The 27,788-nt window shown below is 43.4% G+C and overlaps 1 protein-coding gene across 1 annotated transcript in view; it reads right to left on the reverse strand.

Moving 5' to 3' along the window:
• The window catches only part of LOC148524745 (N-acetyllactosaminide beta-1,6-N-acetylglucosaminyl-transferase-like), a 67,724-nt gene that overhangs the window by 4,754 nt on the left and 35,182 nt on the right, over positions 1 to 27,788 (reverse strand). Inside the window, exon 2 of the mRNA XM_088471769.1 lies at positions 10,742 to 10,831. Within this exon, the coding sequence (XP_088327895.1) occupies positions 10,742 to 10,831 (90 nt within the window). The remainder of the gene's footprint in view (positions 1 to 10,741; positions 10,832 to 27,788) is intronic.

Consider the following 27,788-nt stretch of genomic DNA (forward strand, 5'->3'; position numbering starts at 1 on the left):
CTGTGAGAAAGCTAAAGTCTCAAAGTAAGTTTTAGCATGGAAGCTAATACAGGAAACTGGGAAACTGTGAGCAGGCTGAAGCAACACGCTGAAGGATTTAGCACAGAGCAACAGTGGGAGTAACACAGGCACTTGGAATAACAAAGTTGAACAGCATCTACCTGAAGTTCTGGGGGCGGATTTATACACAGGGGTAGCAGATTATTGGAGCACAGCGTCAGCTGACTGAGATCATGCTACCATTGGTTAGGAGGACTGTCACATGAGAGGAACTGTCATGGCGTCGCCCATGATGGGAACTCCGATCCCCAAAACACAGAGCCGACCATGGAAGTCCGCAAAAGCACCTAAGGTAGAATACTCAGCATCTCACGCCTCACTGCACCAGGCGTCTGACCACAAGGAAGTCAGGGGAAGCCGGCACGGAGGTAAGAGATAGCCGATCCTAGGCTGAACCCTGACACACGGGGACCGCCGGCGCTTCCAGCCACTCCCTACTTCCAGCCCATTGCTCTCACACTCGCTGACCAATCGCCGGTCACACCACCAGTGTCCAGCCCCACCGCTAGCCAGCCTCCCCATAGTGTGCCTATATCAGCCCGTCACGGGCAGACGACCACCCCCTACCACAAGGGTGGTCCCCATCCACACCACCGATATCGGCTCCCACAGCGGTACACCCAGCCGCTCAAGTGGCCGACAGCAGCAGCATCCACAGCCACATGCCACAAGTGACCCGGCAGCAGCACCAGCACCCACAGCCCAGGGGTACAGCATCCCACGCACATCTATGGTCGCTGACTTCCACAGGCCCGGCGACCCCCACCACCGACAGCCGCGTGCCTCTACAACTGCAGCAGCACTATCTCGGCATACATCATCTGCAGCAACGGTCTAACCATCTCGGCCGCACCACAGACATAACAAACCCTACCGGTAGGTATCTGACTCCGAGACTCTCCACACCCCGCAGGACGCCGCCAGGGTGCACACCCACACCCGCTCCCCCTGCTGCTGCCCCACCTCATCCCTCCACCACCTGAGACTCTGTAAGACTGTCGACCAAAGGTCTAGCAGGGGTAACATGCCAGTCTATTGAACCGCACGGCAAGGAGCCCCCTGAAGGGTCTACTCACCTCCCTAGTCTCTCCCACGACCACACCACCCCCACTTGCCAGGGACCACTCCTAGTAGCATTGTGACTACTCCAAATAAACAATTTGGACCCCTCATCCTTGTCTGTATATTCTTTCCACCAACCACACCACACCCTACCCACAAGCAACCACATACTCACTCCACCACAACCACACACCACCACACCCACAGGGAGAGCGCACCTTCCCCCCCCACTGCTCAGTTTCTAAAACGGGACCCGGTACTCATGTGGAAGGTGCAGCATCCCACATTACCTACATCCCACACACCCACACCACCTGCATGTAGTAGAGTGCAGTAGAGTGCAGTTCGACAAAACCATATATTTGCAAATGTATGCAACTAATACCTATGAATTTCTATTATCATATCATATCAAGTATTTTTTGCTGATATTGTTGCAGTGTGCTGGAGGGAATACCTTTTTCTTCTGTGGTTCAGAGTAAACCCCGCCCTTTACAAGCACCTGTGCAATATCATTAAGCTGATGTGAGCGACCACTATATTTTTTATTTGCATACCTGTGAGTATGACTGTACACTTCACATTACTGCTGAATAAAACAATCCCACTGGATAAGAACTGGGCTGTTCATAGACTCAGGGCAGCCGCTGGAGTGTACATACCCTATGTACCACCACCTGTACACACATTTTCCAACAAGCATAACCCAATTTAGGGTCTCTCATTGTTTAGAGTTAGGGGACAGGATGTATCAACTTAAAATGCGGTCAAACAGCAGTTTTCAGAGATTTGGCGCTAACCCCATATACATAGATGTGGTCGGCACTATAGTCCCCATACAATGCGATGGAGCTGCAATGGCATTCAGTATAATTCACCGCATGGTCGGCAGTTCAAATCCCGTCAACGTCAGCCCGACAGAGGAGGAAATCCTGATCGTCCTAAAGGTAAGTATAAACTAATCTAATTCAACCCCCTAACCCTCCTTTAGGGTGCCTAACCCTATCCTCCGCCCCCTGTGCCTAACCCTAATCCCCCCTCTAAGTGCCTAAACCTAACTCCCCCTTCCCCGCCGCCTAAACCTAAGTCCCCCGGGGGTGCCTAACCCTAGCCTCCCCCGGGGGTGCCTAACCCTAACCCTCCCCCCCTAGACTAACCCTAACCTCCCGGAGGGGTGCCTAACCCGAAGTCCCCCCCCCGGGAGCCCCTATCCTAACCCTCCCCCCCGCGGCTGTCCGCGCCCGGTGCCCAGCAACACTTCGATCGGGATGCCGGGCATTGGTCTCCCGGCGTCGGTAAAATGACAGGCGTCTAGATCTAGACGCCTGCCATTTAACCCTCGCCGGGATTAAGTAGTTTGGAAGCCGGCTGTCGGCATTACGACGGCCGGCTTCCTGAACGTATACCCTGCAATGTGTCGGTATGCATCAAAATCCAGAAAGTTAAACTTTTCAAAGCTTGTTCTGGATAGGCACCACCATCTATACTATCGATTCTATAGATGGTGTTGCCTATAGAAGCCTACAGGCTTCTTAACACAGAGTTCCTCTGAAAGGGAAGCCCCCGCGGTTTGCACATGCGCAGGCTGGCGGCCGCGCATGCACAGTAGGACTCCTGGATCATAAACCCGGCGGTCCTCACAACGAAAATGTCAAATCTCATCGGAAGAGCTGTCCTTTGCATTTTTATTTATGCATACGAAGTTAATAAACGCTGTTATGCCCAGGGCCTGTGAGTGACAGCTATTTACTGGTTTACTGCAGAGTGCTGGGGAAATATTTTCTGTTTTTCTTTTCTAGAAAATCCTTCCCTTTCTAGCACCTGTTTCAATCATAAAATGATTTGAATAACCTCCATTTTGTGTATAGCTTCCTATAATTCTGAATGAAAATCTGTGACACCAGTTGCTATCTTTGTCCTGATTTCTCTTTTTTAGGATATGTTTTGTGTGGTTAGAGAACGGATAATGCTACGGATGCTCTTCATGTGACTTTTTAGCTGTGGACACTTTTCTTGGTACTGTTCTAAGATAAATGTACGGCTGCTTGAAGTGATTCTTGCAAGTACTGTATCCCCAGGCGATTGCATAATTTAAACAAATCCATAATGTCTCACACAAAGGAACGCTTGATTATTCCTTTGATGTTTAAATTGCTATGGAAGCTATGGAAATACAACAGAGAAAACACAGATCACAAAAGGTTTTTCCTTATTTATATTGTAGTATAATTCTGGTCTGCTTACAGCTATAGTACAGTAGGTGGCTGTCAAAAATAAATTGGGAAGAGTGTGAATTCTCCGCAATGCCGAAGTCCTGCTAAAAGGAAACTCTTATGTTATAGACTTGTTTTGTTAAATGTAAACATCAATGTAATCTACATGCCAACCCTCATTACCATCCATTTTACCCCTTCAGTCTTAAGTGGAGATGCAACTTATAGCCTGATTCAGCACAGATCACACAGCTGCGTTCGCACGGACCCTCTAGCTGTGAAAATAGGGTAATGAATGCAATTGCACGGCAACCACAGCTCTATACCAAGACACCCATCACTGTATAAAGCCGCCCACTTCCCATGACATGTATCCACAAGTCAGCAAAAACATTGGTAACATCGGAACCATTTGCACAGTTGTGGATGACATGACCCTACCTCACAAACTGCTAAACTTCCTGTTGCCATCTAGACCTCTGCCAACGTACACAATCGCAGGGGCTTAATTATGCACACCCCTGTAACGGCGTTGAAATGCACAGGCACGCCTGCGTTCCGTAGACCCACCCCAAATGGTCACTTCATGTCAATCACTAGGCGATTGGACTACATGCTCAATTTTGTTTGTACGTGCTCACTGCGATCGCTTCCCGATCGCAGCGCGCACACGTACTGCAATGTATACGCATGTGCAGAGCACAAACATCGAAAAGCTGAGTGCAAACGCAGCCGTGCGATCCAACCTGAATAAGGCCCCGAGCTGTGTACTACTCATCATCGCCCATAGTTATGTATTGAGAGCTGGATTTGTACCTATGCTGTTTGTGACAAGCTGTGAATATATTATGCTGCTTTAAAAAGGTCTGGTAAATGACTGAAATGTTGCAGTTTGACAAGCCTAATGCAAGCAAATAAAAATCCATATATGTATTCACTGGTGAGTGTCTTCATTCAATTTCTACTTCTATATGCTATAGCATGGTGGAAAATATGCATCCTGGCTTTTGTGCACCCCATGGTTGCAGAGCCGGCCCGAGCCAATTTGGTGCCCTAGGCAAGATTTTGGCTCGTGCCCCCCTATCTATACATTTAAATGTATATATATATATATATATATATATATATATTAGTGATAGAAGCACTGGTGAAGTGGCCAAAGGCAGGTATTTGTCCTATGTGTTCTAAAAACCCCCAGGAGAAGTCTGTTTTGTAAACAGACCAGAGTATCGGCTTTTGGAAAAGCCTGTTTGGGTCCTGGGGGTATGGATGTGATGAGAGGGAGGGCTCCATCCACAGGCCACTCCAGGTTTTGGGCCTTTCAGCCTGGTAGCAGGCTCATTAGGGCTTACACCTGGAACTGGCTGATTTAAGCTGTGTTCAGTTGTAGCCGAGTGTCTCATACCTGGGAGAGCAGGCCACACGTTAACTTGCTCTTAGACACTCTTGTCTGTAAATCAGAAGGCACTGTGGATGGGGATTTTGTTTAGTGTTTTGATAGTGAGGGAACTTACTGTCTAGTTAGAACCCAGGCGGGTTAGGATTTTGTTTATGTTTTGTGTTATTTATGTACCTGGCACAATAATGACTGGCTCCGACCCGCTTGTATGAGAACCCCAGAATTAAGTCCTGTTTCTCTGGCTGTGGTGTGTGTAAAGAGGGAGTCCGTCTACCCCAGGAGTGGGTCCCTATCCCGACTGTGTCACAAGTGGTGGAGAATGCGGGCAATCACACACTGAAATTGCAGCAAGGAAAAATTTTCATTTAAAATTTAAAGGGACAGACACCAATTTGTCAGTGTGGATATAAATTTGTGTCCTTTGAAGTCCATAGACGTGGCGTCCGCAGATGCTTAGGGAAGCCAGATTCTGCTTCCAACCTACACCCCAGGACAAAATGGAGTACATTGTTAAAGCCTTGCTCCAAGCTATGGCAACTCAGCAGGAAACAAACAAACTGCAGTAGGAAGCTACCAGAGCTCAGCAGGAATCCACCAATGTGCAACTGTTGGCCTTGGAGACAGCCCAGAGGCAACAACAAGTCGCCATCAAGGAAACCCACCAGGCCTTAAAAGAGGTAGTATAACACTTGGTAGCCCGAACTGGAGATGCTTCCACTGACCTTCCAACCCACACTCGCTCTACACGAGCCAGTCATTTTTTGCAGAAGATGACCCTGAGTGATGACATGGAAGCGTATCTTACGGCATTTGAGAGAACTGCGGAAAGGGAGAGTTGGACCAAGGACCAGTGGGCAAGTCTTGTAGCACCCTTCCTGTCTGGACAAACACAAAAGGCCTACTATGATTTATGCCTGGATGATGCCAAGGACTATGCAAAGTTAAAACGGGAGATCCTAACCCGCTTGGCAGTCATTTGTTCAGGCCCAACAAGTCCAACGCTGGGAGTTCCAAATGGAAAAACCTCCACGCTCACAGATGCACGACCTCGTCCATCTAACCACAAAATGGCTACAGCCTGAGACGCTGACAGGACCAAAGATTGTGGAAAGAGTTGTGATGGACTGGTATCTGCGATCGCTACCTGCATCTCTGCGCAAGTGGGTGAACCATGCAGACCCTAAGTCCGCAGACCAGCTAGTAGAACTGGTGGAGAGGTACGTGGCAGCTGAGGAGCTGTTTAGTCTGCCCCACCGGGCCCCGATGGCACAATGGCGAACTCCCATCGGCACTGGTAAGACTGTTCCAGGGGAGAAGGGTGCTGGGCGATGGAATGTACCTTAGACTGGGGGTGAGGAACCTGGAGACAGGCCAGCCAGGCCAGGAAGGTTCCTTCCCCGTAAAAGACTAGATTATATTGTGATTCAGTGTTTCCAATGTGGTGGCTTCGGCCATATTGCAGCTAATTGTCCACTAACCTCTGAACCTATACAATGTGATACTGCATTTGTATACCGCAGGGGGTCTTTCATTGCACAGTCAGCCTGTACTGCCGACCGGCAGTCTGAGACTGATAAGCACATGTGTGTACTTACTGTAGAGGCTCTATTAGATTCTGGTAGCCTGGTGACACTTGTGAAAGCGGAGCTGGTGAACCCCTTGAAGCATAAAAGGAAAACTGTTGGTGTGACCTGCATACATGGGGACACTCGCTATTATATTACTGCAGAAGTGAACATCGAGACATCATGTTGTTCAGCGATAGTCTCTGTGGGTTTGGTACATGGCTTAATGTATAATGCCATATTGGGGAGAGACTTTGCTCACTTCTGGAAGTTGTGGAAAAGCCGATTTTGCACAGATGTAAATCGCCCTGACTATTGAGATGGTTACTGGCGTAGTAGCCGAGTCAGAGATGTTCCCTTGTTCTAGTATGAGGGTGGCTCAAAAAGACTGGCTCCAACCAGCTTGTACGAGAACCCCAGAATTGTGTCCTGTTTCTCCGGCTGCGGTGTGTGTAAAGAGGGAGTCCGTCTACCCCAGGAGGGGGACCCCTATCCCGACTGTGTCACAATATACTGTATATATATATCACACATACTTCAAAAATTATTTCTGTAAAGCGGGTGCCAGATCTCAATGGTGAATAATAGTGTCTCTATTCCAACTCAACATGTTGAGATATAAGGAATGGTAGATCCGCACTCCATAATTAAACAGTCAACTCTTAATGCATTTTAATGAAGCAGCAAAAAAAATGTGCAACAAATGCAGTGATACAGATAACGTGCAAATGCACCTTCCTTAGGGGTCTGCCATATACAGTCAGGTGCATAAATATTGGGACATTGACAGAATTTTCATATTTTGGCCTCTATTCACCACCACAATGGCTTTGAAATGAAACAAGCAAGATGTGCTTTAACTGCAGACTTTCAGATTTAATTTGAGGGTAATTACATCCAAATCAGGTGTAGGAATTACAACGGTTTCTATATGTGCCTCCCACTTTTTAAGGGGCCAAAAGTAATGGGACAAACTAAACAATCCTAAATCTAACTTTCACTTTTTAATACTTTGTTGCAAGTACAGCTAATGCCACCTGGTCCGATGCTGGGTGGCTAGAAGGGAGCCGTGAGTTGTCACGGATTTACTCCGCAAAGGCCCACAGGAGGAGTGGCCGCATCTGAGCATGCGCAGCATGCCCTCTCGCGGCCCTCTTGTCTCCTAAGTTCTGTAGTTAGAATGAGCATCTGGACAGAAGCTCATTCTGACAGTCACGTGACTGGCCAATTGTTGCGCTACCCAATTGGAGCTGAGTTCCGATCGCGGCAGCAGGGGGGGGGGCGGTTAAGCAGAGGTAGGTGGGGGGGCAGCGTCAGAGAGCCCAGGAATGCCCCATGGCATTTCAGTCACCCTAGGCATTTGCTTATAATGCCTATGCCTAGGGCCGCTCCGCATGGTTGGATAAAGATGTGCTGTGAGTGCTGAACTCTGAACATACATATATATATACTGTATCTCCGTGATAGTTATTTGAAAATCACTACAAAAAAAAATCCCTGTTATTGTCAGTGAATGGGGTCAGGAATTATGGCCAGATGGACGCTAAAGCCACCGTGCTGCGAATCTGTATGCAGCAGCTGTGCGAAAATATGCAAATGTCGCTGCTGCCTGCATTTATATTGAGACGCCCACTGGCTGCTTTCATATTCATGCAACTGCGTACAAAGATGCAACATCAGTAGCATATCAGTCGATTATTGGTCTTCTGAGTAACCCTATGGTTGCGCAGATTAATGGCTGAGATGCAGTTACAGGCTGAGACACGCCGCAATAAAAATTAATGACACGCTTGTCACATCATCTTGTTGCCACCCACAAACGGCCCCTTCCCGTCAATCACTTTGCAATTCAATCCGCAATACGAGCGACAACTAATATGAAACTTGACGTATGCGCAGTGACTTATATACATGCACATACCTTACCGATAATCACTCAACTGCGTAAACATCAACATTACATCCATCTTTGAATAAGGCCCACAGACACAATCAGACGCATGCACAGGAGGCCATAGACAGATGGAGAAACTGCACATGCCACAGGGCTGGTGTAAGTGTGACCGATGGTGGTGCATAGGGACGCACCCATCAGTATTACTGTGTGTATAGATGCTGAAAGTGGGCGTCTCAGTCCTTGCACATTTGTCTGCTCGGGTGAGAGAAGGAGTATGTGTCAGCATTTGCATACAGTTGCAGATGAGTGACCGCCGTTAAGATGCTGTTTTGTGCGCTTCTGAATCAGGCCCTATACTACAGTATCTATGATTAAGGCACATTGGAGCTGATTCTGAGTTGTAAGCAATGCCGATATTCGCCCAAATGGTCAATGTTTTTCAACTGTGCATATGTCTAAGTAGCTTAAAGTGGCACAGCGCATGTGTCCCATGGTTGTACACACAGAGGAGCAGATGTGAATGAGACACACAGAATGTAAAGTGTATAGGAAATGTTCTGCGGCGTTCCTGGGCGGTGACTATTCAAACACACAAAGATGGTCCGTCTTATGGGAGTGTCGCAGGCATGTCCCTGAAGTGGTTGCCAACTCAGACACATTGGCAGCCATACTCTGGCGGAGATTCCGCACCTAGCATGGGCAGGTGCAAGTTTTGACGGTGCTACTGATGTTTGCATCTAAGGGTGCACCAGGCTGTATTTCAGAATCTAAATACACTCAAAGTGGATGTCTCAGTCTCTGCACAGCCAGACGCAGGCTTCTACATAAGGGGAAGAAGTAGTCGCAGTGGCATGCGACTCTGAATCAGCCCCATTATGTCCAAATTTAGGATGTTATTATGGCTTCACAATATTAGATGTTTATATAGATTGGGTATTATGCAGTTACTTCAAATCTTAAAATCACAATCCAGATTACATACAACCAATAACATACCAATGCCAGTACATCAGACACGCTAGCCCTGTAAACTCTCTGCACAAAGGAAAAATAAGTATTATTCTAAGGAAAGCTGGAATTTTCTCTGCCAACCAACCATTCATTCATTCATTCATTCATACAGTTAGCAGCAGCTTTGGGAATATAGTAACATGCATAGGGGGAGGGGCCCTAGACTGCACACCCTAAGCACAATGTGAGGTGCTGCTACCTGCTGAGACTAGTAGTGCTACAAGCAGAAAAAGAGAAAAAATGCAAGTGCACACTCTAACCATGCCAGAGCCGTAACTAGACTTTTTGGTGCCCTGTGCCAGAAGGAGCATTGGCGCCCCCTCATTTTTCAAAGGTACATAATGCATCCAAAAAAGGGCCATGGCTTCATGGGGAAGGGCCAGGGAAGAGATAGGGGAGGCCAGAAGATGCTGGGGATGAAATAAGAGGAAGCTACAAGTGAGAATGATAATAAACAGAAATTTGACAGGCCCAAACAGCGCCCCCTGACCTGTGGTGCCCTGTGCAATGGCACCGGCCGCACTACCCTAGCTACGGCCCTGAACCATGCTAAACCTAATAATAATATTGCTATATTGCATCAAAGCGGTTCTTAGTATAATAATGGCCATAATTATGGGCCTGCCCACCGCATCCAGGTGACCTCTATCAGGCAGGAATATAGCAACAGCAAGGAGGCAACTAGAAATGTATATGTACAATAATGGAAATGTATATAGCACTGGTAATGTTTTATATATGGAGGAAGTAACCTTATTAGTAGGTGTTCTATGGAGAAGGTTAGCTCTTAGTCTGGACAGTCCTGGCTTCCATAAACGTGCGAGCAAGGTAACAACAGGCAAGGGGTCAGGCAATAGTGTGGTCTATCCCATTCTATGGTGGGAAATAACTGAGGGAGCAGACAGCGCAGTCTCATTCCAAGATCTGATACCTAGTATGGGCAGGAAACAATGATCAGGCAATGGCATTATCTAGTAAACATAGCAAAGTATGATACATAGTAATATCAGCAGTACAAGGGAGTAGCCAAGAGAGTAGTGATGAATCATCAATAGTAGAGCAATAGGAAGTGTAGTAGCAAGTCAGAGCAAGCACTAGAAATCACCTAGCACTGAACGCCAAGTCTGACCATTTTTATACTGCCTGAAATGGTTAAAAGCTGCTGGCAACTTGTGCATGCACAGCTCTGACTTATAGAGATGCTGGAAGATATATTGCCCAGAAGTTATTTCTAAACTTATGGGCAATATTTCTAAGAATTTCAGAGGCATACCGCCCTGTCAGTATATGATAATCATACACACGAAAAGAGTGAGAGTCAGACCACACATCCTAACACAGCCAAACCTTGCCTTCCGTCTGACTACTTTTCTTTTTCATATAACAACCCAGGAAACCATGATAAAAATAGAAATTGACTAATATGATATGGTTTTAATAGTATATTTATTTTTCAATTGGAAATGTTAATATTATCATGCCTACTTTGATGTTTTAGATTTTGACGTTACAAGGATAATTGAAATGTCTTTACCATGGCAACCACCGTGATTGTTCATGTCTCTCCACTTAATTGCTCTGAGGTCACCTTCCCATTGCGCATCTGGCATTGATCCCGGTACATCTACAATAAAAGAGAAAAACATTAAATAAGATCTATCAGATTTTCAGAAGGTTGGTAGCATAGTGGGGAAATGGGGGAAGTTTGATTTTCTAATGCCATGTAATATATAGTAAATGTGCAAAATGGTACTCATCTCATTAAAACATGAAAATGTCTTAATGAGATGAGTATAGCATTTTGCATGCAGATATGACTGCAGCCGCACACAGAATATAGGCATGCCACATGTCATTTAAATCAGCAGAAGCTGCTTGTGCATCCTATTCGCATCATTTTGCGAATAAGATGCATTTTAATGTAAAAGGTCACACAAAAAGATGCTCGGCACTACTGAGTGGCACTGAGCTCATGCGTTGTGTAATGCGACTTGTAGCACACAGAGGATAGATGTATGTGGACACATTTGTATAATATAAACTAAATAGATATTGTGACAGTAAAGTGATAATTAGCAAAACACATATAGTAAGTAGGTAACAAACCCCACCAAGAAAGGCTGGTAAGTGCCTACAATCATGCAGCCATCCAGATAGAAATAAAACTAGGGGGGCAGGAGGGAATATCTATAATCCCTCTGTAGGGGTACTGTGCAGGGAGAGACAGCCTGGGAGGCCATGCAAAGGGAGCAGATGGAGCCAAGAATCACAGTCACTGGACACCTGTAAGCAGGCTACTACAAAAGCTCCATCCGTCAGGAGAAAGCTGCCAGCCCGCAGCAGATTGAGCCAAAGAAAGAATGTCCACCGCAATAGCAGCCATCACAATGCTCCAGCAGGAAAAAAACAATCAGCCAGGCACTGAATAATGACGCACAACAAGGGAGCAAAGCAGGACTTGCTGAGACAGGAGGCCACCTCAATAGTCACAGACAGGAGTCGGGATCTCAGGAGATCGTTGATGTCAGGAATCTAGGCCCAGGACAAGAACAGACACAAAATGTCTCCCCAGTAAAGACCCAGCCAGGAGCAAGCACAGCAGTGTATGTGAGGTGTCAGTCACCAAACAATAAGCCCCAAACTGTGGATTGTATCAAGGCAGGATGTGGATTGTGGAGCTGGATGCCTAAATTGGAGAGCTTGTAAGCATACTTGCTACACCATGTTCATTCTGACAAGGCCCCTATAACCATCCTCATTTAAACATGCACAAATCTCACTAGTGCTAAAGAAACCATCTTGTAACCCAGCCTCTCACCAACAACTGCATTACTTTTCCCTGTGCTTCCAAATTACTTGGCAGACTTGTGTACAACTACATGTCTCACTATTTTGACTCTCACTCCAACAAGGATTCTCTGCAACCAAGCTGACGCCTCCCACGTTATGCTGAACCTGTACTCACAAAAGTGATCGATTATATGCTTACACCAAAGTCTAAGGGGTAGATGTAATAGCCTCCGTGGTGCAGGCATCTGCAAGTTTCCGGTGAGTCTGGCTGATGTTTTGAAGGGGCCAAAAACAACCTGGTTTTGCCTTTTAACTGATCGCCTTTTTTAAACATTGTCCAGACTCTCCTGAAACTCACTGATGAGAGTCACTTCTCAAAGCTCATGTTCCTGGAGCACTCTTCTGGATTCAAAACTGTTTATCAACCTTCTGCACTCTTCACTCCACTGGCCTTCTACTTCACAAACACGATTTTAGTGTCTCTAACTTTGGCACATACTCCCCTCAACCCCCATTATATTTTTGGGTTCCCACAAGCCTCTGTTTATAGCAATTACTCTGTCTTCCTTTTATACCCCTGTTTTATGTACGTCTCTTAAGCCAAGTGCTTAACCATCCACTTATCATCTGTAATTATTCTGATTAACTCCCCTCTATACGGTTCACAAAAACTTCTCTGTGAGTGTAATTCATGAATATGAGAAAAAGGGGATAAAGTACTCCCTAATGCTGGATACACACTTTAACGACGGATCGGTCAGCAGATCGATCCACTGTCCAATCGGCCAATTTGCACACACTTACCAATCGTCTGTTCAATATGTTTGGCCAGACATCGCATCTAGGTGGGCATTTCAATTTGCCCGTCCAGTTGGGATGTCAGCGTTCCCTGCAGCCATTGTACTGGTGGTTGGCAGGTCGCCCATGCGCACAGGATGTGGTCAGAATGCTGACCGCTGGAATCCCGACACTTATCAGAATACCGGTGCCGGCATCCTGACCGCCGGAATCCCGAAGGTAAGTACTGGGGTTAGAGGGAGGGTTAAGCACTAGGAGGAGGGTTAGGCTTCAGGGGGAGGTTAGGTTTAGGCTGTGGGGAGAGAGGCTTAGGTTTAGGTACTGGGGGGGAGGGATAGGGGTAGGGTTAGGTTAGGATTACTTACCTGGGGGCATTGGCATTCTAACCTGGTCGGGATGCTGGCATCTGGATTCTGACTGCCGGGATCCTGAGTGCCGGCATCCCATACCCAACCTGTATGCACAGCCAGATGTACCGATATATCTGCAAGATTTATCAGCATCGGCAGTGCTGCATGGCTGACCTGATATTTCTGTGAATTACGTAATTCACAGACATATCTAGTGTACACACCAACCGAAGCACTCGCGTAATGTCGATCGTCGATCAATATATAGACAAGTGTGTACCCAGCTTAAGTTGGGCACTCTGGCTTGTAGCAAAAAAACATTGAATATCATAAGGAAAAGGTTCCTTAGAACTTTAACCCATAATTAAAATATAGCTAACAAGATGAAGTAGAAAATTGCTAGTGTGGCAGTGTTTTGGAAATCCACATAAAAAGGCGAACTATACAGAGAAGTATGTAGAGGTGAAAGTGAAATTCACTCAGATTAAGATAATTCTACTCACACAGAAAGATTGGATACATTGGTATAATGCCAATTTGCTATATTTTAATTACCTGTTCATGTTCTAAGGAATCTTCTCCATATGATATTGGGTGTGCTCTATTTTATAAAAAAAAATTTCCGGTTCATTAAAAATTATATTTAAAATTTTTCATTTTCAATGTTTTTTTTTTTTTTTTAGGGCTGTGCGCCGAACCATTCTTGCTGGATTTGGATTTGGTTCTAATTTGTCATCCGGTATTGGATTTGCCAAACCTTTCGTGACTGGTGATTTGGATTTTTTTTGTTAAATTTACAAAAAAGCTAAAATCACATAATTTGGGCTAATTGTTGTTCCTAGAGTATTATTAACCCCAATAACATTAATTTCCACTCATTTACATTCAATTTACACCACTTCACAGCTCACAGTATTGTTTTCACCATTATTGGCCAAAGGCTGTATGAGCTGGCTGGTTACTAAACGACAGAGCAGCGGCACCGCAGTTTAATGCACATCTAGGAAACATTACCACTCACTGCCACTCACTACTGAGTCACAGTACTTGTGTGTTATGGACACACAGAGGGCTATGGCCCAAGGAGTCACGGTGCTTATACACACAGAGGGCTATTGCCAAAAGAGTCACGGTGCTTATACACACAGAGAGCTACTGCCCAAGAAGTCACGGTGCTTATACACACAGAGGGCTACTGCCCAAGAAGTCACGGTGCTTATACACACAGATGGCTATTGGCCAAGGAGTCACGATGCTTATACACACAGAGGGCTATTGCCCAAGAAGTCACGGTGCTTATACACACAGAGGGCTATTGCCCAAAGAGTCATGGTGTTTATACACACAGAGGACTATTGCCCAAGAAGTCACGGTGCTTATACACACAGAGGGCTATTGCTTAATTGAGTCACGGTGCTTATACACATAGAGGGCTATTGCCCAATTGAATCATGGTACTTATACACACAGGGGCTATTGCCCAATTGAGTCACAGTGCTTATACACACAGAGAGCTATTGCTCAATTGAGTCATGGTGATTATACACACAGAGGGCTCTTGCCCAAGGTGTCACGGTGCCTATACACACAGAGGGCTATTGCCCAAGGAGTCACAGTGCTTATACACAAAGAGGGCTATTGCCCAAGGAGTCACGGTGCTTACCCACACAGAGGGCTACTGCCCAAGGAGTCACGGTGCTTATACACACAGAGGGCTATTGCCCAAGGAGTCACAGTGCTTGTATACACAGACACTTTAATCAGCAGAGTATAGTGCAGCATACATCAGCATGCCCCCTATACAAAGTCACTTTGCCAGCACAGCCACTTGTAAGTCTGGACACAGCCACTTTAGTTAGCAGAGTAGCACCGCATGCAGTGTGCCCCCTCACTTAACAGCACAGCCACTAGTCCGGAGTCTGGAGAACTTAATGCAGAGCTGTGCGCAGTGTGCGTGCCGACTAACAAATGACGCCAAGTCCTGGTAGCGGCGCCTCATATTGAACCAGGTCTCGCGAGAATCCGACATCGGGAGGATGATGTCCGGCCTCACAGTGGAATCCGAGTCAGACGGGAACACCCGAGTGGCGGCTCGGGTGGATTCGGATTCCACATGTTCGGAATGGTTTGGATTCCACAGAATCCGAACTGCTCATCCTTATTTTTTTTTGCTACCAAACGAGATGCCCGACATGAGTGATCTCTCCTTTTCTTTTTGCATTCATTTTTTAAATGACATCAGAATATAACAGAAGTTCACTCTAGAAGGTATTTACACAATGCAGTACAAACATGACCGGAAAATGTAAGGTTGAGCATTAAATAAAATAAATGAAAATTAGATTAATGGACACACGGTCAGATCAGACAACATTCAGATATCATTGTCTGATCGACCAGCATGTGCTGGATGATCCTTATCGAACATCCAGCACCTGCTCCATTCCCCCAACTACTATAACGACCCTTGATCAATGATGGTGGGTCTCTATAGTAACCAGGCTAACCTGGTCAATATCGACCAGGGTGGCCTGCATGCACGGGCGATGGTCGATATCGACCATCCGTGCCCGCGCATCGTTTGATCGTTTGAGGGGGCAAAAAAAGGTCGATTTAAACGATCAAACAATATCGGTATCGTTTCAATCGACCAAGAGATCTGACCGTTTGTATGCACCATTAATCCAATGTCCACTAGAATATGTTTAGTGAAATTATAAATTGGCATTGTACAGACAAAATTCCCTGAGCTCTGAAAAGGAGCCAGTGCAAGGACTTGTGCTCCAAATTACCATGAAAAAGTAATTTGTTTAGCATTCATTTTTGCATAGTGGGGTATATTTATAAACAACTAAAACTTTGCATGACAGGTTCTATTCAGCTTTTGTGGAAGAAAACTATGTTCTTCTGTTCTGCAGTATAAATGATTCCTGTCAAACAGAGTTATGTGCCAGTAAAACGGTGTATTTTATGACTCCTAAAGTTATTATATTAAGCTAATATAAAAAAACAAGACAAGAGCCATCCAAATTGCTGCTTGTGTACAAATGATCAGTATTCCCAATAAATATCTGTTCACAATTGGCTGCTTTCAACCAGGTCTGTATGAAAATGAGGTGTACTCAACAATGCTGCTATAGGTGTTGCTTGTCCTCCCCAACCTCTGGAGCTCATTTACAGCACATATCTTCATCAATCAACCCATCTTCTCCCATTAGAGATGCAAACTTCTGCAATCCCCTGCAAGTGGCCACACAACTGGGTGGGGTGTGGTATGCACTGAGGTTTTGTAGTTCAGGGAAAGCATAACCATGCCCCTAAAATTGTGCGACCATCACCCTTGTGTTTAAAGCAGTCATAATGAGGCTTAGTCATTCCCCCCACCCCCCTGTTTGTGAGTCAGTTATTGCCGTATAACTTGTAGTTTCTTGAAATTTGAACCAATTAAACCAAGTTGTGGTAAAGTTAATCTGCTTGTCCTGAGCAAAAACATCACACCTCCAACTGTTTAGTTTATTAACCTCATATTAGCTCATTATTGAAGGGGAGTAGGAAAGGGGTATTTTTTTATAAACACATGCTGATAGCTTAATATGCTTGCAGTATTCCAGACATAACCACTTCATTTTTCTTGCAATTACTTTGGAGCGTTTTCTTGTGGCTTGTGAAAATGCAGCTTAATATATGTGACAAATTGTATTTTTAATGTGTAAAAAAACAGGTAAATTGTAGCGTGTCGGGTTTGAAAATGGAGCAATTGCTGCTATTATCTGGCGATTTTAATGTTAATAAATCTGACGCTTTGGAGACCACCCAAACAATGCTAAATACTTGAGATATTTGTTAAATCTTTACCCAGTGTTACAATTCCTTTAGTGGAGATAAAAAAAAGCTTGTAGGGCCTCCTGAAATCTAATGCGGATTGTCATTCCCAGAAATGGAAAGTGGAATGATGAAATAAAATATTTTGTAGCCAAACACTTAAAATAAATGAACCAAAATTAAAATCATTAATTTCCGTGTTGCACATTTCATAGTCTACTTCATCTGTGTCATAAAATGACAGTACTTTATAGTCACTATGACAGAGACCAATAGCATTATTACATTTCAGTGTCGGCAGTTACAATTGTTTCATCCATTTGACTAATCAGAGATTCCAATCTAGCCAAATCAAACCCAAGAGCTTCATTGTTAGGTTTTATCTCACTGCTGACTGGGAGGTAACAACAAATCTAGGTCTACGGGGGGTAATTCAATTGCCAGCGAACGGTGCAAAATGCCTTTGCCACGACATTTAAATGCTGGCAACGGTATCCGGTCTCACACCCTTCGCCCAGCCGGCTGAATGCTCGATTCGCACAAAAGTGCTCGCTACCCTATGGGGTGATGAACACATTTTTGCGAGATCCTGCTGCTGTAAAGCGTGGCAGCGACAGCTGAGTAGAATCGGCCGGGGCGACCAGTTTCACCCTTAATTGAATTCCTCCCTATATCTTGGTACATTTAATGTAATGGAAACAAGTTTTGTTTTATTTAACCATATCAGAAATCATATTTCAATTCCGTGCACTGAACTGCAAAATTACAGTGAATAATTATGAAAAGCCCTATAAGAGAATGATGAGGACTGCGTAAAGATTTCGGGCATTATTCAGTAAGGATCGCTATTGTGTTCGCAGCTGCAAATTCGCACGGAACGCAGCTGCGAAAATATGCTAATGCTTGCAAAAGCACCGCCGACATAAAGAAGCCCACTGCTGGTTTCTCATATCTGTCCGCTGTCGCTCTTCTGTGTAACTTCAGTACCATTGACGCACATCGACCACTAACGTAGCATTAACACCTGCCGCAGATATTGCAAGTCTCTTCGCACACTGTGGGCTCTAAAGCTGTGTATGTAACCGTAGTGGCTAATTTATGCACGACTAAGCAATGGAGTTCAAATGGACAGGCACGCCTGCGTTTACCCGACCACTCCCCCGTCATCACCCTAAAACGATCACAGCCTGTCACTCACTCTGCGATGGATGCCTCTGTGCGATCGCAGCGCATGTGCAGTGCGGCTTATACGAATGCGCAATGGCTAACAATCACTTGATCTGCGTACGTAGTTGCATTTGTGAACGCTGCTGAATCAGACCCTCTGATTTTATAACTTGTAGATAAACGTAGGGACCAATTATAAAGCGATTCAACTTATACCAATTATACCTGTTTTACTACAGAGGATGTTATAAAGTAGCTATGTTGCATTTGGAATGCTTGAATAGAAAATCAAATTCAATTACTTTATACAAGGACACATACACACATTTTTATTCAAAATAATTCAAGTGCAAATCACATGTGAAAATCAATAAATACCTCTATCAATTCAATGGCCCTGTAATTATAAATATAGTTTCCAACATGTGCTACATGCAGAAATCTCATTGAAATAAATGAGCTACAGTATTGCAATTAATAGGAAGTTCCAGTAATAATAAAACTTGCCACATATGCCCCCTAAATTTGGCTACCATTCCTACCACTAAGGAGCCTGGACTGGTTCCCACTAAGGGGCATATTCAATTAGACGCGAAAAGTCCCGTACTTTTCGCATGCCGGAATTTTCAACGACATCGCTGGTTTTCAGTGTAAAGTATCGCGCTCGTCCCCACTTATCCCCGTATTCAATTAGCAATCAGCAAAAACGGGACACGGCGAAACTAACATGCGAAAAGTCAGATTTGGGGAAATCGGCCTGACACCCCCCAAAAGATGCACTGACATTGGGGATCATTATAAATACTCCCCAATAGGACTGCTGTAGATATTTGTGGTCCTTAAGTGATCTCAATAGCTGCTATTTAGCGTCTTTGCATAAGTGGTGAAGAATAGCATTTGGCAGTTTTTTTGGGTGAAAATAAGTTGTCCCAGCAAATTTGGAGTACATGAAAATGGGTGCTAGCTTATTTTAAAGTTGCTAAAATAAAACCTTTAAAAAACATTAAAAATCCACCTGCCGCAACCACCTGCAAACTGAAAAACACCTGGGGCACACTTGGGGGGCCCCCTGGAGTCTATTTCGTTAGTTTTTAAGTTTGTCCCCCAACTTTGGACTTTTTCACCCCCAAAATAAAAAGTACTTTTTTGGGATGATCTAAAGTTTTTTAAGTTTTTTTGATGCAGTTTACGTTTGGGAGACTGTCCCAAGGGTGCAGGTTTTTTTTCCGAGGTTTGCACCCTAAAACTCCAATTCTGCACTTTTTTTCGACATCTATTCATAGGCAAAACTTTTTCGCAGGTTCCAATGCATTGAGTTTCCACACCGGTGAAAAGTCTCTGGAATTGAATACGGAGGAAACTTTTCGCATGGCGAAATGACGTCACTAGCGATACTTTATCGCAGAAAACAGCTAATTGAATATGGCCCTAAAAGGGGAAAATGAGTATGGGGTTCCCCAGCTATCAGAAAAACTAACCCAGCCATAAGTTAAATGCCCTTAATGTATCAAAAATATCTTTCTATTTTATTTGATACTCATTTTATTTTTCTAACATTGTTTTCAAATACTTATGGTGGAACACTGGATGTGCTTATGTTCTCTAATTGTCAGGAAACATAAGTAGCATCTGAGCTGCTATGAATCATTACAGATTTAAAATATCAATTTACTATTATCTCATCATTTGTGTACATTAGTTCATCGTTCCATTTTCTTAATACAAAACCTTTTCTTGCATGACGGGCAGTCAGTAAATATGATAGTGGATACACAGGTGATATTGGATACACAGGCGATATTGGATACACAGGCGATATTCTGTTCTCACACATATTGTTTGTATTTCATTTCCTTCTTCATGTTTTTCCAAATACATTACTTAAAGGTGCACCATTTGTTTGCTCTTATGCAGGCACTTTATTAGAAAAAAGATTATAACAAAATATACCTTTAAAAGGGTGAAGATTGTGGTCTTCTAATTGCAAAAAAGCCATCTCCACCATGCAAAAGGACTGGTGAAGATGGGGTCTCCTCCTCTACTTAATTGGCATTGGATTTTGCACCACATATCCAGAAAGAAAAAGCGTTAACTACACTAAGAGTCACATCTAATGTAGACTGCCCTGGTGTGTCCTCATTCTCATGATTCATTTTAGATAAATTAGGCTAAATATAATAGCAGGTGACAAATGGAGATTTTTCTTCGTCCAAGCAAACCCAGTTTGGAGTTTGCCCATCTGGTTTAACGTTTCCAAATACCAATCTATTGGCATTTACCTCGGAGTGCATTGGAAGATCATGATATTCACTGTAGAATACTTGCCCACTCTCCTGGCATGGCCAGAAGGCTCATGAATCTCGAAGAGCATTCAAGTCTCCCAGAGCTGCACTGCGTCCGCCCCGCTGCCGCCTACTTCCCAAACAAAGTGGGTGGTCCGGACAGGCCGATGACATGATCTGTAAGGAACTGCGGTATCGTAGCCACACCCCCGCTTTACAATGTCGGTAATCTCGGCATTATATAGCGATGGGCGGAGCCACGATGATGCGATCGCGCCATCACGCACTCCTCACCGCCCACCTATGATGCACCATGACCCCTGCATGCCTTGCTGAGTCTGTAGTATTAGTTCCTATGAGCTCTTGTAAGAAACAAATCCACATAACAGTTCTTTCTTTATCTGAGCACACCTGGATTCAGAGCTGTGGATGCAAACTGCTTTGTTGAAGACACACAGCACCTAGCCAGTGTTGTGGAGCATATGCAAATAATATAAATGGTTGCTGTACAATGAAGTATTGTAGAACAGGGGAGATTGTTAACATGTTTTTAAGTGGTGCGATCCTTGCACTATGATGATTCTGCCAACACTATTTTACATTTTAATGTAGCAAATGCTGTTACTTCACTGTAATGAAAGATACACTACATTTTGACAGATAATTGGTCATACCTATGAACAGGGGTGGTCAGTAAGCGGCCCCTACCTAAGAATCACCTTAGTCTAAGCTTTTCCTCTTGTGGTGGCATTTCCCATATGGCTGCAGTGTTGGTTAAGAGATGATGATGCAAAGGGCTTCTAACGCCTGAAGTGACATTTGTCTGCATCGAGTTTTAGGGTATATTGTATGTACCCTCTACATGACTTGGTATAGAGGTTCATTATGTTCCTGTGTGTTATGGCCCCAATCTAAGCTATAATCTCACATGGGAAGCCAGCAGAGAGCTGTCCCATGCTGCACTGAACACTGCACTGTCTGTGGTTAGGCCATAATGCATATGTAGGAATACTTATCTACCGATGGTCATCATTAAGGTAGTGAACCTGGATAATTCAGCATCAGTGGAAATTCACCAATAACGCAGCATGAAGGGTACTGGAAACCTTAGCCCCTGGTATTTCAATGATTACTTGTTCTAAAGTCCTGAGAAGGTGATGATGCCGAAAGAGCTTTAACTACACTAAGTTAATCATATATCATTGAGATAAAATAGATCAATGCATGTTTGGACATCATGGCGGAAACTCATTGTGTCACTTCTTCTACAGGGGTGTGGTCAATTTTTTCTGTGATGACTGTATCTGGCTACTGGAATGCATCTCGGGACACAACATGTGGAGATCACTGACTCATCTAGCCGCATGTGGTAAACCACTGGTAGCTTGCCAATGCTGCTAGTATCAAACAAGTCGCTGACTTACTTCAAGGCTGGATATTTTGTTTGGACAACATGCATTTCTGGTTCTAAGTGTATCAAACCAAACTTAATACTATCAGGTAGATCAACAATAGCTTAAGTCATGACTAACAAGGAATTGTGATTCATCACATGTGAACTCAAGCATGGCCATGCCTTACCTGACCTATGTCAACGGCATAATCAAAATGATGGTACGATTGCATAGTTTCAGCTTCACCGCAGATCTCCAGGGCAGGAAACTTTTGCTAATAACATGCAGAGCAGTGCTTCGGTGTAACCGCCAGCTTCAGCAGTCTCACCCCACACCCCTTAGTAACTTATTTTTATAGAAGAGTATTTCATTTTCTCCAGTTATTGCTGCCCTAATCCTGAGAGGTAATGGTCATCCTTAGTGAGTGACTGAATTTGTACCCAGGAAATTGTTGATTAAGAAAATCTTAGACTTCCACTTTCAGAGCCTCCCCTGTCATACTCCCTGTCAGACTGCAGAGTTTTGACTATAAAAATTATTATACTAATATAAAGAAAATATTTATAACTTATAAATATCTTCTTTGTATTATTATGGTCGTTTTTATAGGCAAAGCTCACCAAAATTGCAGCACTCCCTGGAAACACAGGGAGAGACGAGAGATGAGGCAGTAAGAGCTCAGCCTCACCTCTGATAGCTCAGACACTGCCTGGAGCTGGGGGCTGGGCCACGAAGCAGCCAATAAAACAGAGAAAAAAAGCTAATGGAGGCATGACTCACTGAGGGGACGTGCCTTGAGCTCTGATGGACAACTCATAGATCAGGTGGCCAGTCCAGGAAGTACTCAGGTATTGGAGCTCAGCAGCAGTACTGGAGAGAAGGAAATTGGAATATGCATACAGAGGAAACACACAAATGAGAAAAAGGTTAGGAGGGTCCGGAGCTAGGGGGATTATCTGTGTGTGCATGTGGGAAATCTTTTGTGCTAGGGGGGGGATCTTCTGTGCTAGTGGGAGATATGTGTGAGAAGGATCTATGCAAGTGTGAATCTGGCTCTGATACTAGCCAGTGCCTCCCCATCCATTGACCTCAACGCATGTCCCTGTTTAACAGGCTTGGTAATTTGAACAAGACTCATTAATCAGCTCCAATATAATTCCTTAAATATGAGGGATATAGGGCCTGATTCAGAGTCGTTCGCTATTTGCGTTCGTTTGTTCAAAAACAAGGGGTGGCTATGCAAATGATCCGTTCGCACATTGCAGTCTGTTCACACCTCTAAGTCTGAACGAGCGAGCAAAACATACGCTCTTTTTTTTCTTAAAAACGCCCCCTGGCCGCTCGCACCATACGTCATGTCCGCTATTTATTAGATTAATTGAGTACATCGAACAGGATATGAATTGCTCGCTATTCTTGTGGTTGGTTTTTTCAACCGCTATTTTGCGAGCAGTTCTGAGTTAAAAAAAAACAAGTGACGTGGTCATTGACGCTGCTATATTAATTATGCACACCCATAAAACGCCCGTTTTGACCTTTAAGCACGCCTGCGAACGGATCTCCACTCCCCCGTTTTCAAGCACCTTCCCCTGTTACCACCCACATACGCCTCATTCTGTCACTCAAAATAGTAGGCACTCGCTATATTGCGTACAAATGATTTTCGGCCGCACTGACTGGTTCGCGCATGCGTAATAAAAACCGTACGCATGCGCAGATGTGCGAACATCGCTCGGAACGAGCGTACTGCCGCTAGCGAGTGGCTCTGAATGAGGGCCATAGTCTTTCTCAATGTTCATGGGAACATCCAAAACTGGATCAATGACCATAACGGTCCTCAAAAGCACTGTGAGGGAAAAAAGGGAATCTATTAACCACTTTCTCATGGATTGTTCACATACAGTACAAGTATACAATTATCTCATCCTTTAGGTATCTCTTATTTTTCTTGACTGAATTAACATGCTTAACTTTGTGGATAATTAAGATGGTTAACTAATACAATACAATACAATACATTACAATTGCATTTGTTCATTTTTTTTCTACAAAACAAAAACCCCTCACGTCACAGGTAGTTGTACATAATATTCTGGGTAATATGACAAATATTCAGGTTCTTAAAAAAAAAAAAAAAAAATGGAATGGCAGACCTGCCTCATGTTTGATACTCCAGATTCCTTTTATTGATTTGAGGTAAGCCCTTCTCTCACTTAGGCTTTGCACTTCCAAAGACTAATAAAGCTGAGAACACACCTAAAGATTTTCTGTCCAACCATCCAACTAGTTGATTGGTTGGAATAAAAGTCTGGTAAGATATGGGAGTAACTGATGATCAGCAATTTGCTCCTACATGCCAGAAAATGGACAAAAACTGTTGTTTGAACAAATTGTATAAATCAAACATTTAACAAACTTATCTGACGACCATTTTCATGTTTTCTGGCAATTAGGAGCAAATTGCTGATTATCATTTACTCCCAAACGTTACCAAATTTTCTTTCCAACTAGTTGGATGGTTGGACAGAAAATATTTAGGTGTGTACCCAGCTTTAGAATTTTTTTCTGAAGGACATTGTCAAACACTTCTTGTTTACAGTTTGAATCAATAATATATTAGTTGTTGGTGCTAGAGTTAATAGTTGTGGCAAGATGGTTAAAGCGAACAGGAAAACATGATCCAATTGGCTGCAAGGTTTTGCTATAAAAAAATTATGTGGACTTTGTGACCAATTTTGGATTACTGTGGCTATGTGCGTTCCAGATACCTGCGGTATCCATTCAGAAAAAAATTTGGTTGCAAGTTTTTTTGCGGGCAAAATCTTGCGGGAGGGGAAATGTAACGCTTTTAAAGCCTGCAGCCTGTGGACAGCTGCCGAGGCTGTGTGCGGGGGAGCGGGTGCAGTGTAGTGTGTGTGGGGTGCAGGGTTAACGGCGGTAGTGTAGTGTAGTGTGTGCGGGGAGCAGGCGCAGAGTTAACAGCAGTAGAGTAGTGTAGTGTGTGCAGAGTGGGAGCAATGTTAGGGGTAGTGGGGTGCAGAGTTAGGGAAAGTGGGGTGCAGTGTTGGAGGTAATACCTGTCCTGTGCATGGGCGGTTCATGTAAGCTGTCTGCAATTCTGGAAGCTGGAGAAGGAGGACAGCTCTAGAGTAGGTGAGTAATTAAGGACTAATTGAGCTAATTGGAAACTTCCAGTTGCTTAGTCATTAGGGAGGATGCCGCAGGGGTCCAGAAGCAAGACCAGACAATTTTTCCTTAAAACAAGGATTTAAGAATAAATTAGACCTCCTCTGGAGTTGCTTAAAAATAAAACTTGAACACTCAAGAAAAAAAAAAATCAAAACCCGCACCAACTGAATACCAAAAATCTCGCACCCACATGAAAATGCCTAAAGCTATTAGATGTTTTTGTAAACTCACACCTAATTGAATATACCCCGATATGTATACATAATATATTAGAAGCTGACATATATTTAAATAATTAATTGGGTACATTTATTATTGTACTTAAATAGTTTATTATAATTGTACCATTATATGATAAGATGTCTGGTGAGGTGTCTTGTTTTTTTATTATTATTTATTATATAATTTTGTTTGTGTGATAAATTTGTGTGATAAATTTCTTTTAAGTATTTAATATTTAAGTATTTAATAAAGTTCACAATCTACTTCTACCGCTTCTCTTGAAACGCAAGCAAATCCTCTTCACATTGCTCATTACTGTATCTGTGGACAGCCATATACCCAGGGTAATTGGCAGGGAGTCTTACAGGGTTGACATCCTGACAGCATTATTTCTGAGAATTTCATATAAAAAAGTTCAACACCGCTTGAATGTTTGTAATAAAAAATTATATCCATTGGAAGCAATACTGCAAGTGACTTTCTTTTGGAGAATTCATTTGCATTGTATCAAAATGCTGCGATGCAACGCTCCAATTGCTCTGCCTCTAAAAACAGGATTGGCTCCCTGATATAAACTCATTCTGACAGGCAGCTCTCTAAAATCTGATTTCTAAATTCTATTTAAAATGTTTTAAGAAAAATGACAAACAATGCTAAATATTTTTACAACAACACTACATTTGGGGTCTGATAATGGATCAAGTAGGAACATAAAGCTACAAATTACTAGGGTGTCCTAAAAATGATTTTGCTTTAAAAAAACATATTACCGCTCTCTCATAAACATTGTGAACTGGACAGTTATGCTCATGAAAATGTGCCTCAAGCTATCCCTTATTTGTAAAAAATAAATTGCATTATTCATCAGACTAAGCTAGTTTTAAGTAACACAAGCAATCAATGCGTGTTAGTGTCATAACCATAAATAGCAACATATGCTTCTCACATGTCCCGCAATAATGCATAGTAATATATAAATGACTGATAAGAAAAGACAGAGGAAATGAGTGCTTAAGCAAAAAATTGTCATATATATATATATTTTTTTTTTTTATATGTCTAGATACAAGTACTTCGTAAAGGAAATGGTGGTTGCGAGCTGGCTTATGTATACAGAATTGTGCCCTATTACAGTTGTAGCATCTGAGGAAACTCTGTTCTTCTATAATACGTTTGCAAGCTGAGATTGGTTTTCTATCAGCATTTTAAGGAAATGTGCAATGTAGAGGTTGAGATTTAGTTCCATTAATTTCTTGCTTAAACTGCTTTGCAGTCTACAGATAGAATAATATTATTTCAGAGAATGGTTACAATATATACAGTGATTTTAATCCTATGGAAAAAAGGTACCACTATGCAGAAAAAAAAGGTAACAGAACTCACCTGCTGTTACAGGTTAATACAATATTTATAACAGCTTCCATACGCTGGACATCTCTTAGCAGACTTTTTTTTACTCACTATTGATTTTATCCTGTTTCCGGAACTAGTTATAAGACTAAAACATTCTACCAAAAGAAAAATGGCGCTGAAGGTGCAATTGAAAGGGGTGACTGTGTCACGTCCCCATTCTAGTCATGGTGGGGTTAAGGACCTCTGGAATATCTTCCTGTAAATCCTAGGAAGAGGATTTTTATCTCTTCAAAATGCAGTTGTAAGAGTGGAATGCAGTCACATAACACTGTGATGTCTTTCTTTGTATGAATTTAGAGAAGTCGTTTTTGCCACAATAATTTCACTCCAGGGGGTCAATCAATTAGACATGTTTGTGAGTAACTGCTGATATATGCCCCACTGACGGTACCACCAGATTTGCAGATTTTTGTTTACAGCCACACAGAGCTGCGTACAGAAATCCATGATCAGTGGTAAGATCCTGGCACGAGGGGGGTGCTCCTAATTGACAGTGAGGTGTTACTTCGTCAGACATTTCTATTGGAGAAGTTCTTGGGCGTTTCCACTGCACATGGGCAGCAATTCTGGGACTTTATTTATATATTACATATTTTTATGGTTCATGATAATTGTCATTTAGCATTAATTTACTCCTAGATATATGTATTTTTCATAGTGTTAGAATTGTTTATAATATCTACATTTAAAATAAAAGTAAAATAATAGCTAAAGCAGAAGCACACAGAGCTCAATAATTGTGACAAGCAGACCAAAAACAGGACTATATAAATTAGTACATTACTGCCATTAACAATAAATTAGCAGATGGGATTCATGCTAGAGATTTGCAATGGCCAACCTGAGCACTGAAGCCAGGTACACCTGCAGGAGAATGATGGTCTTTACCATGGAGAGCCCTAGGGGCTGTTTAAGAGAGGAGAGGGACTCTTGTTGCTGCAGCTGCCGTGTAGTCACAGGCCCTCCCCCCTTGCTATATAGACTCAGGCACTGTCCCCCCCTTCTCACTAATGCAGCTGCTATATACACTCTGGCATGCGCAGGTCTCCAGGAACATGACACTTGCACCATGTTTCCAGTGTTTTTTCTACTGCTCATGCGCATCCACTATTTTCCCGATAGTTTTTGCAGTGCCTAAGCCGGTCTACAGAGAG

The sequence above is a fragment of the Taudactylus pleione genome, unplaced genomic scaffold, assembly GCF_031769625.1.
Source record: "Taudactylus pleione unplaced genomic scaffold, aTauple2 ptg000116l, whole genome shotgun sequence".
Taxonomy (NCBI): Eukaryota; Metazoa; Chordata; class Amphibia; order Anura; family Myobatrachidae; genus Taudactylus; species Taudactylus pleione.